At 36.3% G+C, this 17,570-nt stretch overlaps 1 protein-coding gene across 3 annotated transcripts; it reads right to left on the bottom strand.

Moving 5' to 3' along the window:
- Positions 1-913: 913 nt before the first annotated feature.
- Positions 914-16,655, bottom strand: LOC114265341 (Mitochondrial glycoprotein family protein). Of its 3 annotated transcripts, none has more exons than XR_014346225.1 (4): positions 16,456-16,655; positions 15,204-15,535; positions 14,627-14,745; positions 914-1,367 (listed from the first exon to the last, which is right to left on the bottom strand). XR_014346225.1 is itself a non-coding variant. In XM_028206119.2 (4 exons), exons 1-4 carry the CDS (start codon positions 16,567-16,569, stop codon positions 1,341-1,343), a joined length of 531 nt encoding a protein of 176 aa, XP_028061920.2. In that variant the 5' UTR covers positions 16,570-16,655; the 3' UTR covers positions 914-1,340. The 3 variants fall into 3 exon arrangements, 2 of the variants coding, with proteins under 2 accessions (XP_028061920.2, XP_028061921.2); XM_028206119.2 differs by having other exon boundaries at positions 14,627-14,684; XM_028206120.2 differs by lacking the exon at positions 14,627-14,745 and having other exon boundaries at positions 16,456-16,654.
- Between the last annotated feature and the right edge of the window lie 915 nt (positions 16,656-17,570).

The raw sequence follows: 17,570 nt of genomic DNA, 5'->3' as shown, positions 1-17,570 counted from the left end.
AATTAAATCTTATACTTCTATCTTTTGCAATTATTTTAAATTTATATAATTTTTTTGTAATTATCCCAAAGGAAAATGGGAGCACCCCTAATGCCCCATATGGTGTTTGAATTTACAACGTCCACCATGAGGTTTGAGAGTATACCACTCTGCGACACGAGGAGATAGGTCTTTAAAGTTTGTTGTTTGTTCATATAAAAAGAAAATTATTGTTTGGTTGGTTCTGTTTTTATTTTTAAAATTAAAATAATTAAAATTTTGAAAACAACTATGTTTTTAAATAATAATAATAAAAGAGTTGTTTTATGTGTTGTGGTGGTTATTAAATACCTTGGTAATTTACCCATTTATGAGTGTCAATTTTGCTAATATTAAATCAATTTATTTGTATCGTGTATGTGTTATTATAAAAATAAAACAATTATTCTAACAAAAAAAATTATTAGATTAAACATTTATAATTTAATTTCATACCCTTCCCAACAAAATAGTTACAAATGTTAAAATTGATTTTAAGTGATTATCGGCTCTTGAATTTATCAAGAGAAAAGAAAGATAAAAGAAAAATTAATTAAATAAATAAATTTAGATTCTTTCACTGTCTTTTCTTTTTATTTATGTATTTATTTTTTAAGTTCATCTACAAATTCATGATATAATCTTATTAAATTATAAGTTGAGATATACTTTTTACATCATAGTGGGCTTAAAACTTTAGATAGCATTGAACTACTAAAAATGTGAGATGCTCATAACTGAAAATAGCATTAGCAGGTTTTTATCTTCTTCTTTAATTGAAAACCTTTGATGTTTCATCCATGAATTTGATCCATTCAAAACTTGTCAGGCACTTAAAATAAAAAATAAAACAAATAATGCAAAGTCATAACATGAACAAATCAAATACACCTGATTTTAGAGGTACCCCAGAATTGATAAACTTTTCAATTCAATCAAAGTATGCTCTCAAGTTACATCTTAAATCAGAGTAAAAATAAGGACATATAGGCTTAAAACATGTTCACCAACATGACACAGTCATCAAAGTAATGAAGTCAACCAACATGACAAAAAAATTTAACTCAGTTAGCAACATTCTTTGCCTACTACAACAATGATGGACAATTGTGTGCGCGCGCGCAATAGAAAATTTTGAGGATTTATAATAAGTAAACTTGTTTTGGCATTTGTCTAATCATTCACTAGGTGCTACTGCCACTATCTCTTCCAATTTGTGTAGCCATTTCACATACTGACCTTGCTCCTTCCGGTGCAGGTGGAGGAGGACGAAGTTGGTAAACATGTCCTCGATTCCCTTGGCCACTAGATAGTTTTTGAGCTCATCTTGCAAATGTGGGTCCAATGAACTGAAGATAGGATATGAAAGACAATTAGAGAAGTCATTATGCATTTGAAGAAGGTGGGGAAATATAGAAAAAGAAAAATGTTTTAGATCTTAAAATTTCCAAACTTTATTCTAAGCTCAGCAGCGCATACATACAGTCATAGCAAGAGAGGCATGGGTGTAAAAGTATGCATTTTCAGTCTGGAAAATCTCATGTAAATAGTTGCAGTGAAGAGAGAAACGAAAATACAAGATCAATACTTATTTCGTTTTTAACTAGAATTTTGGCATGTCAACACTACATACTAGGAAGCTTATTTTCCACAAACCCTTTTCCATGTAGTAAGATAGGTATTTCTTCAACCAACCACCTCCTCCCCATTCTGTCTCCCACCCAAAAACAAGGCAAACAAAGACTCCAAATAATTTTTTTTGGGGTCATATTTCAAACTTTCCAACCATACCTAGAGGTTATGGGTTCAATGGTAAAATCTTGGCCTAATAACCTTGAGGTTATGGGTTCAAGTCTCAGAACAATCACTATGTGCACTATGGCAAAGGTTAGGTATGTACCAAATCTTCCCTTCCCCAACACACATTAATGTGTACTAATTGGGCGTTATTTATTTATTTTTTTTAACCTTGAACTAGGTAAGACAAAAAAAGGAGATTGTGGTAGATCAAGTTAGCATCACCGATGACTTGCTTTTCCACAAAAGACATTCATTAACTAAGTCAAGAATGGCATTCTAAATACACTCCATACATCATGCTCTAATCAGAAAAGAGGCACTGGGGTTGCAACCCTTGTCTAATACTGCAAGATTGCACCAAGGCTCAACAGGTTTGGAAGGATGGACAGTCATATGGTTGGGGATAGGGTTTGTGGCCATTATGTTTTATACTGTGGGTGTGGAGTGTGGCCCAGCTAGATGATGATGCAGATTTGGGGCTTTTTTTTTTTATTATCTGTTAGCACATTTGGCTGGCTCAGAACTGACCCACCGGCCCAGCTAGATGATGATGCAGATTTGGGCCTTGTTTTTAAGGGGGCAAACTTCACTTTACCCCCCTATGATTTGGGTCATGTGCGGATTATCCCATGACGTTCAAATATCACTACAGAACCCCCCCGTGATTAATGGAGTGATGTGCACAGTTAGGTTTTCCATCTATTCTAACAGGGCGTGCATGACACGCGCCTAATATGCAAATGGACATGAAAATATGATCTTTCCTTCGAATTGAATGACTAAAATGCCCTCATCTTCATCATCAATTTCCAAAACATACCCTCATCTTCATCATCAATATCTAGATACTCATTTTTCAAAACACAACACATCTCTCTATCAATTTCACATCTTCTCCCTCCAACTCAAGGCCAAGAACAATGAATAAAAATTATAGTACTTCTGAAAATCAAAAACCCCCAAAAACCCAAAACAAAAACCTAAATTAATTTAAACAACATAATTTCTATCAAAAATTAATATATATATATATATATAATCTGTAGCTATATGTATAATCTGTGACTTCTATTTCTTCTTTGATTTCTATGTATATATATAATCTTCTTTGATTTTTCTCCAAAAATTTTAATCTTCTTCATATATATATATATATATATATATATGTATATATATTAGAAGGTTATTCAGAGCACAACCTTCTTCAACATTTTACTCACCCCCATCCCTTAAGGTTCACTATAGAAAAGTGATTGGAAGCTAATTTGACCACAAACCCACCTTAAAAAAAGAAAGAAAAAAAAAAAGAGCTTTTTCTTAAAGAACCCAAATCAAAAGAGAATCAAAAACCCATTTCCACAAATTCCAAGACTCCATTTTCTGAATGAACATCATTAAAAATCACAAATTAGAAAATAAATTTCTTAGCCAACCGAATTCGAATCAGCAGGTAAGGTAGACTAGAGAGAAAGGAAAAAAAAAAATTCTTAAATCTGTAGGTTTTTTTTTTTGAACTCATTCTTAAATTGGGTCACAAGTGTTAAATGTAAAACCTCTTAAAGACTCGCTCTCAACCTTTCTGGTATGAACTGAATGATTCATCATTGATTCTGATGTCCACCATTGATTCTTCTCTCTTGCTCTTCTCAAATGCAGACATGTTGAATGAGAAATGTTAAACAAAAGTTATATATACAAGGGCAAAATAGTCTTTTTACTTCTGATGTTAACGGTGTTAACTATGCACATCACTCCATTAACCATAGAGGGGTTATGTGGTGATATTCGAACGTTAGAGGGTAATCTGCAAATGGCCCAAACCATAGGGGGTAAAGTGAAGTTTGCCCTTTTTTTAATTATCTGTTAGCAAATTTGGCTGGCTCGGAACTGAACTATCTTTGGTAACTCCTCTACCTTTCCCTCAACCATAGTTGAAAGAGCATCTGACTGAGGAACATATGGAATGCATAACTGTGCAACAGAGGGTACGGGCGCCGATGGCCACAGCCTGTAATTGTCTTTGGTATGATCCTCCTTTAGGTGTGTATAAATTAAACTTTGATGGGGCAAATATTTTGCAACACAAAAAACGGGGGATTGGGGGAGATTGCAAGCGATTGTCAAGGTCATGTCATTGGTGCTTTGTCGGAGTGGCTTGATGGATCGATTGAGGTAGACTGTGTTGAGGCTCTGCGGCTGTTAGAGCTGTGCATTTTGCCACGAAGTTGGGATTACATAAGATCCAGTTTGGAAGGGGATTCACTAGGCGTTATTACTGAAATACAGAAAGAGGTGGCTTCTCTCTCAGCAACTGGGCATATTCCACAAGGGATAGTTGAGATTGGGCACTTCTTTAGACAATTAGATGTGATGCATGTTGGCTGGGATGTGAATAACATTGCTAACCATTTAGCATAGTTGGTGTCTGTAGATCAAGCGTTGGAGGCATGGATGAAGAAGGCCCCAGCCTCCCTTTTTGCTCTTGTTTCAGCTGATGCCCACGTGGGGTATCATGTCCAGCTTGGGTATTCCACTATCTTAAAAATATATACATATATGTATATATTCAAATGTCTCTGCAAAATCCAAAAAATTTGGTTCAAAAGCAAATTAACCATCTCCAAAAAACAACTATATAAAAAAGAGAACCCTTTATTGTCAAAATAGATTATTCTTTGTCCTCTGATTCCTTTTGTCCCAAACTATCTACATCAACGCCAATGGGACCAAATACCAAGTCTTCCTCCTCACACAAGCTCCCCTCCATGAATAAAGCAGCTCTCCCACCTTCCTAGGGAACACCTAAACTGCACTAAACATAACAAGAATCAAAGACCACAACTACCGTGCCACCTCGCAATGAATAAGAATATGACTCACAATTTTCTCATTATGCTAACATATGCAACACTTTTGCCTCTTTTTAATCAAGTTATCAATAGTAACAATCTTTCCATGCATAGCATACCAAATAAATAAGGCCACCTTAGATGGGACTTTGTACTCACAAGCCCCTTTTCAAGGGAAGGGAGACACCCTGAATTCAATAAGAATTGTCATAATAAGACTTTACACTAAATTGACTAGAGGCGGATCTCAACCATCGTACCTAATCATACTCACCCACCTAAGCCTCTCTATCACGAGCAATCCGAGCAAAATTTGGAAAAGCCTCTTCCAAACTATCGTCCCAATCTTAGTTGCAGGAATCGTGCAACCAGGTGGCGATTCTGAGTAAGAATCGCGATTCCGCGTTTCCTAGAAAGAAACGTGTAAGAATCGCGTTTCTGTGGAGAAAGAAATGCGATTCAGTCAAAGATGGGATCGTAAAGGAAAGAGAGAGAGAGAAACCTGGTCTCACCGTCGATCTGTTACATGGATTCGTTGGTTTAGGGCATGGGTTTCTCGGACACGGCTTCGATCTGTTACATAGCCTTTGATCTCTGTTACATCGCCTTCGATCTGCTCACGATCTCCTCTTCATTCTCTTTCTTCATCTCTCTCGATCTCCTCTTTTGTCTCTCTGTCTTCTCTTCTTCAGCATCTCCTCGTCATCGTCTTCTTCTTCTTCTTCGTCGTCGTCTTCTTCTTCTCTCTCTCTCTCTCTCTCTCTCTCTCTCTCTCTCTCTCTCTTTCATCGATTTGTGTCCCCCTCCCATTTTTAACATTTAATGAATATAATAAATAATATAATTATAATACAATTTGTTATATAATAAATAATATAACTTGTTATATAATAAATCTAATTAAATCATACATAATAAAAAAAATCTAATAAAATATATAAAATAAATCATCCAATTTTTTATTATTTATTTTAACATATTTTATTATTCCTTATTTGTTATATATTTTTATTTATAATATATATATATATATATCAATTAAAAATAAAAAATAAATTAACAATAACACATTATTTAAAAAATATAATAAATAAATAAAATAATTAATGTGTATTATAAAAAATATTTATAAAAAAACTTCTAATGTGTATTAAAAATATATATATACATATATTATCACTCCCCGAGGTGCTCTCAACCTAAGAAACTGCTATCAGCTCACGCTTCCCCGCTCCTGTTTCGTGCAACTAAGGTCCCAATATCATCAGTGACTCTAGAACCTCACTTATTCCTCATTCCCTGGTCTCACCGTCGATCTGTTACATGGATTCGTTGGTTTAGGGCATGGGTTTCTCGGACACGGCTTCGATCTGTTACATAGCCTTTGATCTCTGTTACATCGCCTTCGATCTGCTCACGATCTCCTCTTCATTCTCTTTCTTCATCTCTCTCGATCTCCTCTTTTGTCTCTCTGTCTTCTCTTCTTCAGCATCTCCTCGTCATCGTCTTCTTCTTCTTCTTCGTCGTCGTCTTCTTCTTCTTCTCTCTCTCTCTCTCTCTCTCTCTTTCATCGATTTGTGTCCCCCTCCCATTTTTAACATTTAATGAATATAATAAATAATATAATTATAATACAATTTGTTATATAATAAATAATATAACTTGTTATATAATAAATCTAATTAAATCATATATAATAAAAAAAATCTAATAAAATATATAAAATAAATCATCCAATTTTTTATTATTTATTTTAACATATTTTATTATTCCTTATTTGTTATATATTTTTATTTATAATATATATATATATATATATATCAATTAAAAATAAAAAATAAATTAACAATAACACATTATTTAAAAAATATAATAAATAAATAAAATAATTAATGTGTATTATAAAAAATATTTATAAAAAAACTTCTAATGTGTATTAAAAATATATATATACATATATTATCACTCCCCGAGGTGCTCTCAACCTAAGAAACTGCTATCAGCTCACGCTTCCCCGCTCCTGTTTCGTGCAACTAAGGTCCCAATATCATCAGTGACTCTAGAACCTCACTTATTCCTCATTCCCTATCAAAAACTGAAGGTGACCAAAAAAGAAGTCCCACCCACTGCTAATACCTTTCCACAAATTGACACCATTGGATACAATAACATTCACTAACGTCTAATAAACCCCCCACCCCCCCCCCCCCAAAAAAAAAGGACCCACAAGCATGCCTATACTTACATTCCATTACCCTTTTCCAATACCTCACCCTTTCATAGGCGAACCTCTATAATAAAACCTACCCAAAATAATTTAAATAAAAAAATAAATAAAGGAAAAGAAAGATAAGGATAATGGAAGGACACAAAAAATAAAATCTTGTTATTCATCAATTTCCTAGTCACACCCCATAGGAATATGAGAGATGAAGGATGTAAGTGGAGAGTATATAACCCCAAGGGGTTGGCCTAGTGGGTGCGACTTGGGACTTAAGGGTGTATTCCCTCTAGATCTCAGCTTCAACTCCCATTAGGAGCAATCTACTCCTTGGGGCTATACCCGCGGACCTTGCCCGAGATTTGCCCAAGTCACATGGAGGGGGGCTTTGTGTGGGTCCCGAAATTAGTTAAGGTGCACATAAATTGGCCTGGACAACAACTCACATTAGGAGCAATCTACTCCTTGGGGCTATGCCCGTGGACTTTGCCCAAGATTTGCCCAAATCACATGAAGGGGGGCTCTGCGTGGGTCCCGAAATTAGTTAAGGGGCACATAAATTGGCCTGGACAACCGGTCATCAAAAAAAAAAAAAAAAGTGGTAGAGTATAAAGTATTTCAAATGAAAACTAATTCGTCAAAGCCTAGTTAGTAAATAATCATATAATTGACTATAAAAGTATCAAACATGAATTATACGTGAAAGGTAACAAATTACAAAATTTTATTCTTCATTTATTTATTTTTGATAAATACAAAAAAATAAATAAATAAGTAAAATAATCTTTATAATAAAAGTGAAAAGTGTCAAGATATCGAAACCCTCAGCTTTAAGTGCCAAAATTGCCTAAACCAACTAATAACTCTCACTATTACTAGCAAATTATCCACTAGCAACTCTTTCTTGCTCCATCATTAGGGCTGCAAACGAACCGAGCCAAGTCAAGCCGAGCTTTGCTGAGCTCGAGCTCGGCTCGTTTACTTATCGAGCTCGTTTATTGAGCTCGAGCTCGGCTCGATAAGGAACTGGGCTCGAGCTCAGCTCGGCTCGGCTCGGCTCGTTAATTTTAATGAAACTCAAGCTCGGCTCGGCTCGACTCGGCTCGATAATTTTTTTTAATATTATTTATATTATTTAAATATTAATATTTAAATAAAAAATATTATTTATATTATTTAATATATAAAAAATGTATTTATATTATTATTTATATATATATCTATATATTTTTAATATATAAATAATGTATTTATATATTATTTAATATATAAATAATATATTTATTATATAATTTAAATAAAGATAAATGAGCCGAACTTAACGAGCAAAGCTTATGCGAGCTCAAACTCGGCTCGTTTACAAAACGAGCCTAATATTCGAGCTCGAGCTTGGCTCGTTTAGTAAACGAGCCGAGCCGAGCTGAGTCGAGCTTGTTCATGAACAGCTCAGTTCATTTGCAGCCCTATCCATCATCAACCTAGACTTGTCCCCCTGCCCCCTCTCCCTTATCTTTCTTGTATGGATATAACAACCCACTTTGCTTAAAGTTTGATGAATTACCAAAAACAAATAAATAAATAAATAAAAAAGAAAGAAGGATACACAATGACCATTTAGTAATGATATCCAAAGAACATAAAAGTTACTTTGCCCAAAATATGTAATACTTCTAGGCTAAGAAACATGGAATATGACACAACACGGGCACATAAATTTTAAAAAATATCGAACACGATATCGGGAACACGTGCAAAGCATATACTTTTATATAATTATTATATATCATGTAGAAATTTAATGTATAAAGAGAAATAAAGAATTGTATTATTGATTCATGTATTGATGTATATTACAATGATTCATGATTCCTATATATAGAAGAGGGTGAGTGTGTAGTAGGTAAGGAGTAGGTGAAGTGGAGGTGGTAGTGGTGTAGTGGGTTAGGTTTAGTGGAGTAGGTTTAAGTGGGTGAAGTAGGTGGAGAGTAGGTGGATTTTAACAGCCCCCCGCAAACTCAAGGGGGATAGGAACTAACCAACTTGAGTTTGGAGAGAATAACAAGAAAATACATAAAAATAAAAGAGGATAAGAGACACTGTTATGGTCGTGTCAGACCATTGGTGAAGACACTGGATGGTGGTGTCATAACGTTGTAGAGGACACTGTATGGGGGTGTCATAACCATGTAGAGGACATTGTATGGTGGTGTCATAACGGTGTAGAGGACACTAGATGGCGGTGTCAGACCGATGTAGAAGACAGTTTATGGGGTCTTGTCGGACCGTTGTAGCAGACAATGTTGTGACAGTTTACGGAGTCTTGCTGGACCCTTGTAGAAACTAACCGGAATCAATGTCGGGACAGTTTACCGAGTCTTGTCGGACCCTTGTAGAAACTAACCGGAATCTATGTCGGGACAGTTTACAGAGTCTTGTCGGACCCTTGTAGAAACTAACCGGAATCAATGTCGGGACAGTTTACAGAGTCTTGTCGGACCCACAAAGGAGCTAACCGGAATCAATGTCGGGACAGTTTACAGAGTCTTGTCGGACCCATAAAGGAGCTAACCGGAATCAATGTCGGGACAGTTTACAGAGTCTTGTCGGACCCCTTAAAAAATCGCATCCTCAAAAGGTGCGCCCAATTCATAAAAAGGCGTGCCATCAAAAGGCGTGCCATCAAAAGACGTGCCATCAAAAGGCGTGTCCGCTTTATCAAAAGATGTGCCATGAAAAGGCGTGCCAGTTTGTCGGGCGTCAAGAGGCGCGCGATGCGCGTGGCAGCCTCGGCTATTTAACCAAGACGAAGGCAGAGGCTGAGGCAGAGAAAAAACTGAGAGAAACCTCTGAAAAATCCTTCGTGTTGCTGAGAAAGATAGTTCCGTTTGCGGAGAGAGATAGTCTGTAATACTCTGTTGCCCAGAAAATAGTCTGTAACACTTTGTTGCCCAGAAAATGGCCTCGTCTTCCCGGAGTCTGCTCACCCTCTTTCCCGACCTCAACGAGTCAACAAGAGAGAGAACTGGAGCGGTAGCACTGGAACCTCAACCGAGTGCCCCGGAGTTTACTCCGCTGAACTTTCCGATGCGGTCTGTGGAGCAAAGAATGGCAGTGCAGTCGGATGTGGAAGCAAATCAGTATACTCTGAAGGCATGTGTGGAAAGCATGACGGCGGTCACAAATTTGTCGAACCGGCTGCAGAGTAGGACAAATGAGGTGCAGCATTTAAACTCCCAGCTGGCTCTGCTCCAACGCATGTATAAGGATGCGCGAGCAGAGATAAGCGTGCTAAGGGCAGAAAACAAGGAGCTGAAGCGGAAGGCCACCGTGATGTTCCGATTTGGAGGGACGCCATATGCTGTAGTGGAAGAGCAGGGAGGAGGCAACTTGCTTGGTGGTCTAGGAAGCATGGAGGCTGGGCAGTCACGGGACAATCAAGAGAAAAGCAAGAAGAAGAGACCCGCAGTAGAGTAGAGAAGAAAAATCCCACTGTGGGTGCGGTTGTTTTGTTTTTTGTTTGTTTGTTTGTTTGTTTTTTTTTTTTTGTTTTTTTTGTTTTTTTTTTTTTTTTTTTTGGATGTAAAATGGTGATCGGGGTGAGTCCCGATATGAATAAAGCAAGTGTGTTTGGCAAACTCGAATGGTAGGTGTGGTAATGCAGAAAAATTAACTGGAATGAAATTTTTTTTTTTTTGTTTTTTTTTGATATTGGTATCATGGAGTGGGCGGTGGTACAAAAATATTGTGTAGAAAAAGAGGGAGATGGTGGAAAATTATTGTTTAGACAGAGAGAAGGCATGTGAGGTGTAAAGTGGAGGACAAAATAAAAGAAAAAAAAGGTGAGAAATGTGATGATTTCTGTCCCTTCGCACAAAAACAGTACCACTAAAAGATGTTGTGGCTGCAAAGCCTGAAAAACTCAATGCATCAGTGGTTGATGGCGGAGACAATTGGAGTGTGGGACAGAGACAGCTTCTGTGCTTGGGGAGAGTCATGCTAAAACACAGCAAGATTCTGTTTATGGACGAAGCAACGGCTTCTGTCGACTCCCAGACCGATGCTGTCATTCAGAAAACCATTCGCGAGGACTTTGTGTCGTTTACAATAATCAGCATAGCTCACAGAATACCCACAGTTATGGACTGTGACAAAGTGATGGTTATGGATGCTGGATGGGCAAGGGAATATGAAGCCCCATCTCAGTTGCTCGAGAGGCCTTCGTTATTAGCCCAACAATACTCAGATTACTATGCATTTAGAGGCCATGAGGTGTACCAAACACCATTCAAGGAGGGGAAGAAAAGAGGGTCTGAGAAGCTTGATCAGAAGCAGGTTGTCCATAGGAAGTCCATTGATGCATTTGGACAGAGGACTTCACAGTATAGAGGTGTCACAAGGCATAGATGGACCGGTAGATATGAAGCCCATCTATGGGACAACAGTTGTAAGAAAGTTGGAAGAGGCAGGAAAGTGAAGGTATGTGTACAAAATTCCAGCGGGCAGCGAAGGCAAGGTTGCCGGCCAGCTGCCCGCCGGTGAGAAAACAAAATACGGGCCTAAATCTTATGGCTCTGATACCATGTAGAAATTTAATGTATAAAGAGAAATAAAGAATTGTATTATTGATTCATGTATTGATGTATATTACAATGATTCATGATTCCTATATATAGAAGAGGGTGAGTGTGTAGTAGGTAAGGAGTAGGTGAAGTGGAGGTGGTAGTGGTGTAGTGGGTTAGGTTTAGTGGAGTAGGTGAGGTGGTAGTGGTGTAGTGGGTTAGGTTTAGTGGAGTAGGTTTAAGTGGGTGAAGTAGGTGGAGAGTAGGTGGATTTTAACATATCATATATTTCAAGTAGTATATATTTATTCTTTGTCAAATAGTTATTCTCATCAAATTCATCAGTCTTGGTATGCTATTATGGTGGAAAAAAATGAATCCCAAACTCGTCCCTGCGTGTCTCAAGTGTCCCCAACATATCCGACTCATTCCAACGTGTCTTAGTGTGTCCGTGGTTCATAGCTAATACAACTTACACAAGAGGCATACCCCTACCAAACAACAACTAAAATCCTAAAATAGGTAGATAAAAGCAACCTAAACAAACCAACCAAACTACACAACACCAACTGACCTCAACAAACCTGACCATTTATTATTTTATGGCCTATCAAAATCCTAGTGGATACATTCCAGGTTAAACAAGTCAACCAATTCTCATATGTATTCTTAACCAGCTTCCATGAACTTAGACAATCTCTGATATCTTTTTCAGGAGCTAGAAACACTGTCCCAGGATCTCGGATCCCTGCCCTAAAAATCCCGGCATTTCTGTCAGTCTAGACATGATAAATAGTAGCAACCCAGTTTATACACATCAGTGCAAAAAGATTTCATAGTCAAATGTTGCACAACCCATCCAAATTCAAGATCCCAAGGCCCAGGGCTTCTTTTTATTCGGAATTTATCAAGCATTCTAGCCCATATCAGTCTAGAATACTCATTCAAGAAACAGATGTTGATGGCTTTCCAGACACTGCTGACACAAGACACATATAGGATCAACATGCAAACCCCATTCTAGCAATCGATCTTTAGTTGCTAACCTCCCCCAACAAGCCAACCATTGAATAAAAGCACTTCTGGGAACATGCTTTTTAAACCAAACAATATCATGCCAAGAAACAGAATCCTTTACCTGTCTAATAGCATTCCATGTAGACCTGATTAAAGAAACACCATTAGTAGCAGGAACCCAGGTCACAGAATCTTCAGCAAGAACATTAGGCTTCAAACACTGAGGAGTATGAGCTATAACAAACTGAATTGCTCTGTTTCTGATCTTAGGCCAATTCCAAGTGCCGTTACACATAATAGAGTCCACTTTTGCCAATAAAGCACCACCCACATTCCTAACTATCTGATCCCCAAAACGCTGATATAAGGGCCCCCCTTGGATATCAATTGTCCAGCCAAAGAAAGGCATCAGCACCATTCCCAACTATACATTTAATCAAAGGCCACCCCAAGATCCTTTAGTTGAATAATTTCCTTAAGAGTCCATGAGGAATCTTCCTTCATAGCTTTTAGGTGCTTTAACAAAGTAATCTTTGGATTAGATTGTATTCAATTAATTTATCTTTTATGTTTCCTATATTTTCTAATATTTTTGCATTTTTTATTAGTATGCTGTCCAGAATATACAAAGAATTTACAATGTGACTAAATAGATATGACTGCAATTGTTACTTGTTAATGTAAGATATTATATATTTATATGGCTACATTTTCATCGCTTTTTTTTCACACAAAAAAAATATTGTACTTGTAGTACATATGTGTATTCGAACATTGATGTTCACATTATTTTAAGGCATTTTTCATCTTTTTTCTTTTCTTTTCTTTTTTTGAAGGAGAATTTGTATAATAGCTATACCAGTGTTATTAAAGGCAATAGGCATACCAAGGCGCCAAGGTCTCTTGGGGCCTAGGTTCAAGGCGCAAGGCGTGGCGCAGGCTTCACCGAAGTAAGGCGCACCTTGTACGGGAAAAAAAAAAAAATAATTTAATATAAATAAATAATTTAGGGTTCAACATAAACAAAATAAAATATTAAATATTTAGGGTATGTTTGGTTTGGTTTTGAGAGAATAGTTTTTAAAAATTGTTTTGAGGAGAGAGTTTAGAATTTTTTTTGATTTATTTGGTTGTGTATTTTGAAAGTAGTTTTGAAATTTGGGAATTTGGAATGATTTGATATTTTGTTGTAATTGAGTAGATGTGTGTGAGAGAAAAAGTGATTGAGAAAGAGAGAGGAGAGATAAAAAGTGATTGATTGATTGATGTGTAAGAGATAGAGTGATTTTGGAAATTGTTTTGGAAAAATTACAAACCAAACAAGTTTTTTAGAAAAAAAATTTCAAAATCACTCTACAAAGCCAAACCAAACATACCCTTAGTGTTTTTCAAAAATTAGGAATTAGGGCTAATATTTCTTTTATCATTGATTTGGGGTTGAATGCCCAATGTATTGGCATTTGTAATAAGCGTAGGGATCTTCGAACCATATTAAATCAATGGTTAGATTTTAAACAAAATTAATTAAAGCAACAATAAAAAAAGCCTTCAAGACGCAAGCCTTGGGTCTTATTGTGCCTTGAACCAGTCAGGCGCCTAGAACATTGCAAGGCTCAAACCTTGGGCTTAGATGGGACTTGGGCCTAGGAGCACGCCTAGGTGTGCCTTACCAAAATCGATTGGCCTGGAATACTATGAGGGGCAAACCTTGGGCCTGGATGGGACTTAGGCCTAGGTGCACGCCTAGGCGCACCTTTAATAACACTGAGCTATACCATATAAAGTATCATATTGTTGATGTACCATATTTTGCTATGCATCAATGTTTCAACAGCAGGCTGCTTCTCCATGAGCAAAGATGTTTTGCAACTCTCAAGAACCAGAACCCAAATCCATATAGATTTACAGCTTGTTCTCTTAAAAAAAGCCGATACAGTTTTTCTCAGACTAATTGACCGTACATTATATGAACCAGATTTTTCATGTGTCTATAACTAATAGTATGTATGATTAAAACAGAACTCACACAGCCAAATTTTTTTGTTTTTTGTTTTTAACAAGGATGGTTTGAAGGTAAGTGGTTATCGAATTCCATTTTCAGTTGTGTAAAGCAAATGAGAGGGAGGACTATCTATTTCAAAAAGGTAAGGTAATGCATGCACCTTGTGGTCAAAGGGAGCAACAAAATGCTTCTTCCCTAAACTCATCAGAAGCCTGCATCTTGGGTCGTTAAATGTCAATTATCATCTGCAACAAGCGGCTATATTCCCACTGCATGATTCTATAAAATAATAAAGTGATATCCAACTGACAAGGATAAAACCCTCAATAAACACAAAACAAGACACAAATGGGCCTAATAGGGCCCAATCTGGAACAAAAAAATGAACCTTCATGGATACAAGGGTGGTCATAGATAAGGCCTAAAACAAAGAGATCATAATACTAAACCTCTAATAAAAATAAGCTAATACTAGGCAACTTGCCAGAAATGTGATTGATTAGGGTAGAAACAAGAAGAATAATAAACCATATGTTCCTTTGGAAGGATAACCAACTTTATTTGTGTTTTAGGCTTCATTCGCATTTCCTAAATGCTCACTGTTCAGCCTATAGTATTTCCAATTCTGGAGCAAATTAGTATAATAAGTGAATGTCTCTAGAGTGGTTGTCTACATATTTCATTACGCCAACAAAAGATATCAACACCACCACTTAAAGAACACTAAAATTTTATACCTGAATGAGGGGCCCTTGTAGATTGAAGAGTCCAAACAAGTTGATGATGGGATATAATAGGCATTGTGGATAGCAAACTCAGAGCCACCGTCACCTTTACCAAATGCACCACAATCAAATTGTAAGATGGAACTCAATCCAGGCTTTTTTACGCATACCTTCATTAAAGCTTCCCTAGGAAAGCTACTCTCTCCTTCATAGGTTTCAGGACCCAACAAAGCTGAAACAGCAACCTCCTCACCTGACTCACATTTCTTCCGCAAAACCACATCTTGGGACTGCGGTGAATCCCAATCCAACACAAAATCTCCCAAAGAACCACTTTGATTATCCTGAATTCATGCCAGCAGTTTCTTAACTTTAACAAACCTTAATCGTCATTCTATGGTAAGTGCAATTGCACATAAAAAATTTCTAATTTTAATGCTAAGAACTGCGTACAAAATAGGGCTAATTGCTTTCAGTGGGACAGTCAAAGAATAAATGCAGTATTACAAATAGAATCTTTCTTTGCGCAAGTCTACCATACGAGAAAGACTTGCGCATGCACAGAAAAATACTTGCACCATACACAGGAAAGACTTGTTCCTCATGAAAATGAAAATATTTTTCCAATGTCCCACTTATTTGAGATTTCCCCTAAAAAATAAGATATTTCCAAATTTTTTTCTTTTCAAACACTTCATTCGTCCCAAAGCATGTTTCTATCATATTCATTTTATTCACCTCAAATTATCAGAATTATTTAGTAAAAATTGAATGGAACCCATGTTAGGTTTTATGTCTGCCGAAACCCAAATGAGTAATTATGGCAAATATAATCAATTATATATATATATATATATAAATCTTCTAAATACAAAATTCCCTCAGCTTTAGGTATCATATATACATAGCTAAAAATCCCCTTTTATATTTAGCTAAAACATATAAGAAATAGTGTTCTTTACAATCAAACAAACCACAATCACCAGGTTGAAAGCAGTAAATTTGATAAATTTTAGCATTCTGAATCATTCTGCCAAAAATGTAAGCCCAATTGACACTTGTGCACTACCTATTCCTCTTTCCTGGGCAACATATTTACTAATTTAACATGTTCAGCACTAGAAATAGGTGCAAATGAAAGCTGTGATGCATGGTTAGCAATCAAGTACAGCAAAGCAAGTGATTGAATCAAAGATTAAGAATGTTTGAATGTAGAGAGAGAGAGAGAGAGAGAGAGAGAGAGAGAGAGAGAAGAAAAGAGTACCTGGAAGTGATTAGAGGATTGTTCGTGTCTGATCTCGGATTGCAAGGCTTTAAGAAGATCGAAATCGTGAATAGCTTTGTAGCTCTTCCGCAGTAGAGTGGTTACCCTTGGCATTCTTTTCTTCTCGTCGTATGACGGGCCGTCTCTTGCCTATTATGTGTTGGTCAAGCCCGATGGCTCGTTTATTTTACTCTTGTAAAATACGCTAATCCCTTTAATTAGGGGGCCTTTGGCCCGGTAGGGTATGGTTTATTTTCGTTTATTTTAACTTTTAATTTAATTTAAGTTATTTTGATTTGTTTGGTTTAGTTTAATAATATGATTTATAATTTTTTGTAAATTAAAAATCAACTTATTTTTTGAGTGGGGGAGGAGAAGCTTAATTTATAAGTCAAAAATCAGCTTATGTTTATAGTTATAAGCTATAAATTGTTAGGTTATAAGTTATAATCACTTTCCCACAACTCTACCAAACGGGGCCTTTAACCTATATAGGTACCACTTGGGGTGGTGGTGTGTACGACTGTACAAAATATCGTTTAATTTATTAAAATTATAATGACTTATATTGATTGATATCGCTTTATCTATCAATCATAATTTAAATTTTAAAATTTATAATTTATCTGGAAAACTACTCCGCTCCGCTATGATTAATATATATATTTTAATTTATAATGAAATATCAAAATAAAAATGAATATAAGAAAGATTTAAGATATGAAATTTATTATAAATTAATAATTATTTATATGAAAAATATTATGTAAAATTAGTTTGTGTTATATATATAAAAAATAGTATGCAAATTAGTATATATTATGCAAAAACTTGATAATTGATTATAATTGTGATAGGTTGTTTTGGGTGACCACTCAAGCGGTCATTCGGTCGCTCGAGCGTAGATGCATAGCTCCCGGTATCTTGTTTGTTTGCAGGCAAGATCGCTCAAGCGATGAAGTGGTCACTCGAGCGTAAAATTCAGGCTCCCAGTATTTTCACTGTAACTCTGTAAAACTTCTAGAACCTGACGTTTATTGTTCAAGCGCTGAAAAGTTTGCTCAAGCGGTCAGGTCAGGACAGCTCATTTAAAAGTTGATCAAATACTTTTTTTG

This window comes from Camellia sinensis, chromosome 12, assembly GCF_055761805.1.
Source record: "Camellia sinensis isolate YWXY chromosome 12, ASM5576180v1, whole genome shotgun sequence".
NCBI lineage: Eukaryota > Viridiplantae > Streptophyta > Magnoliopsida > Ericales > Theaceae > Camellia > Camellia sinensis.
This window is presented reverse-complemented; position numbering and strand designations above follow the sequence as displayed.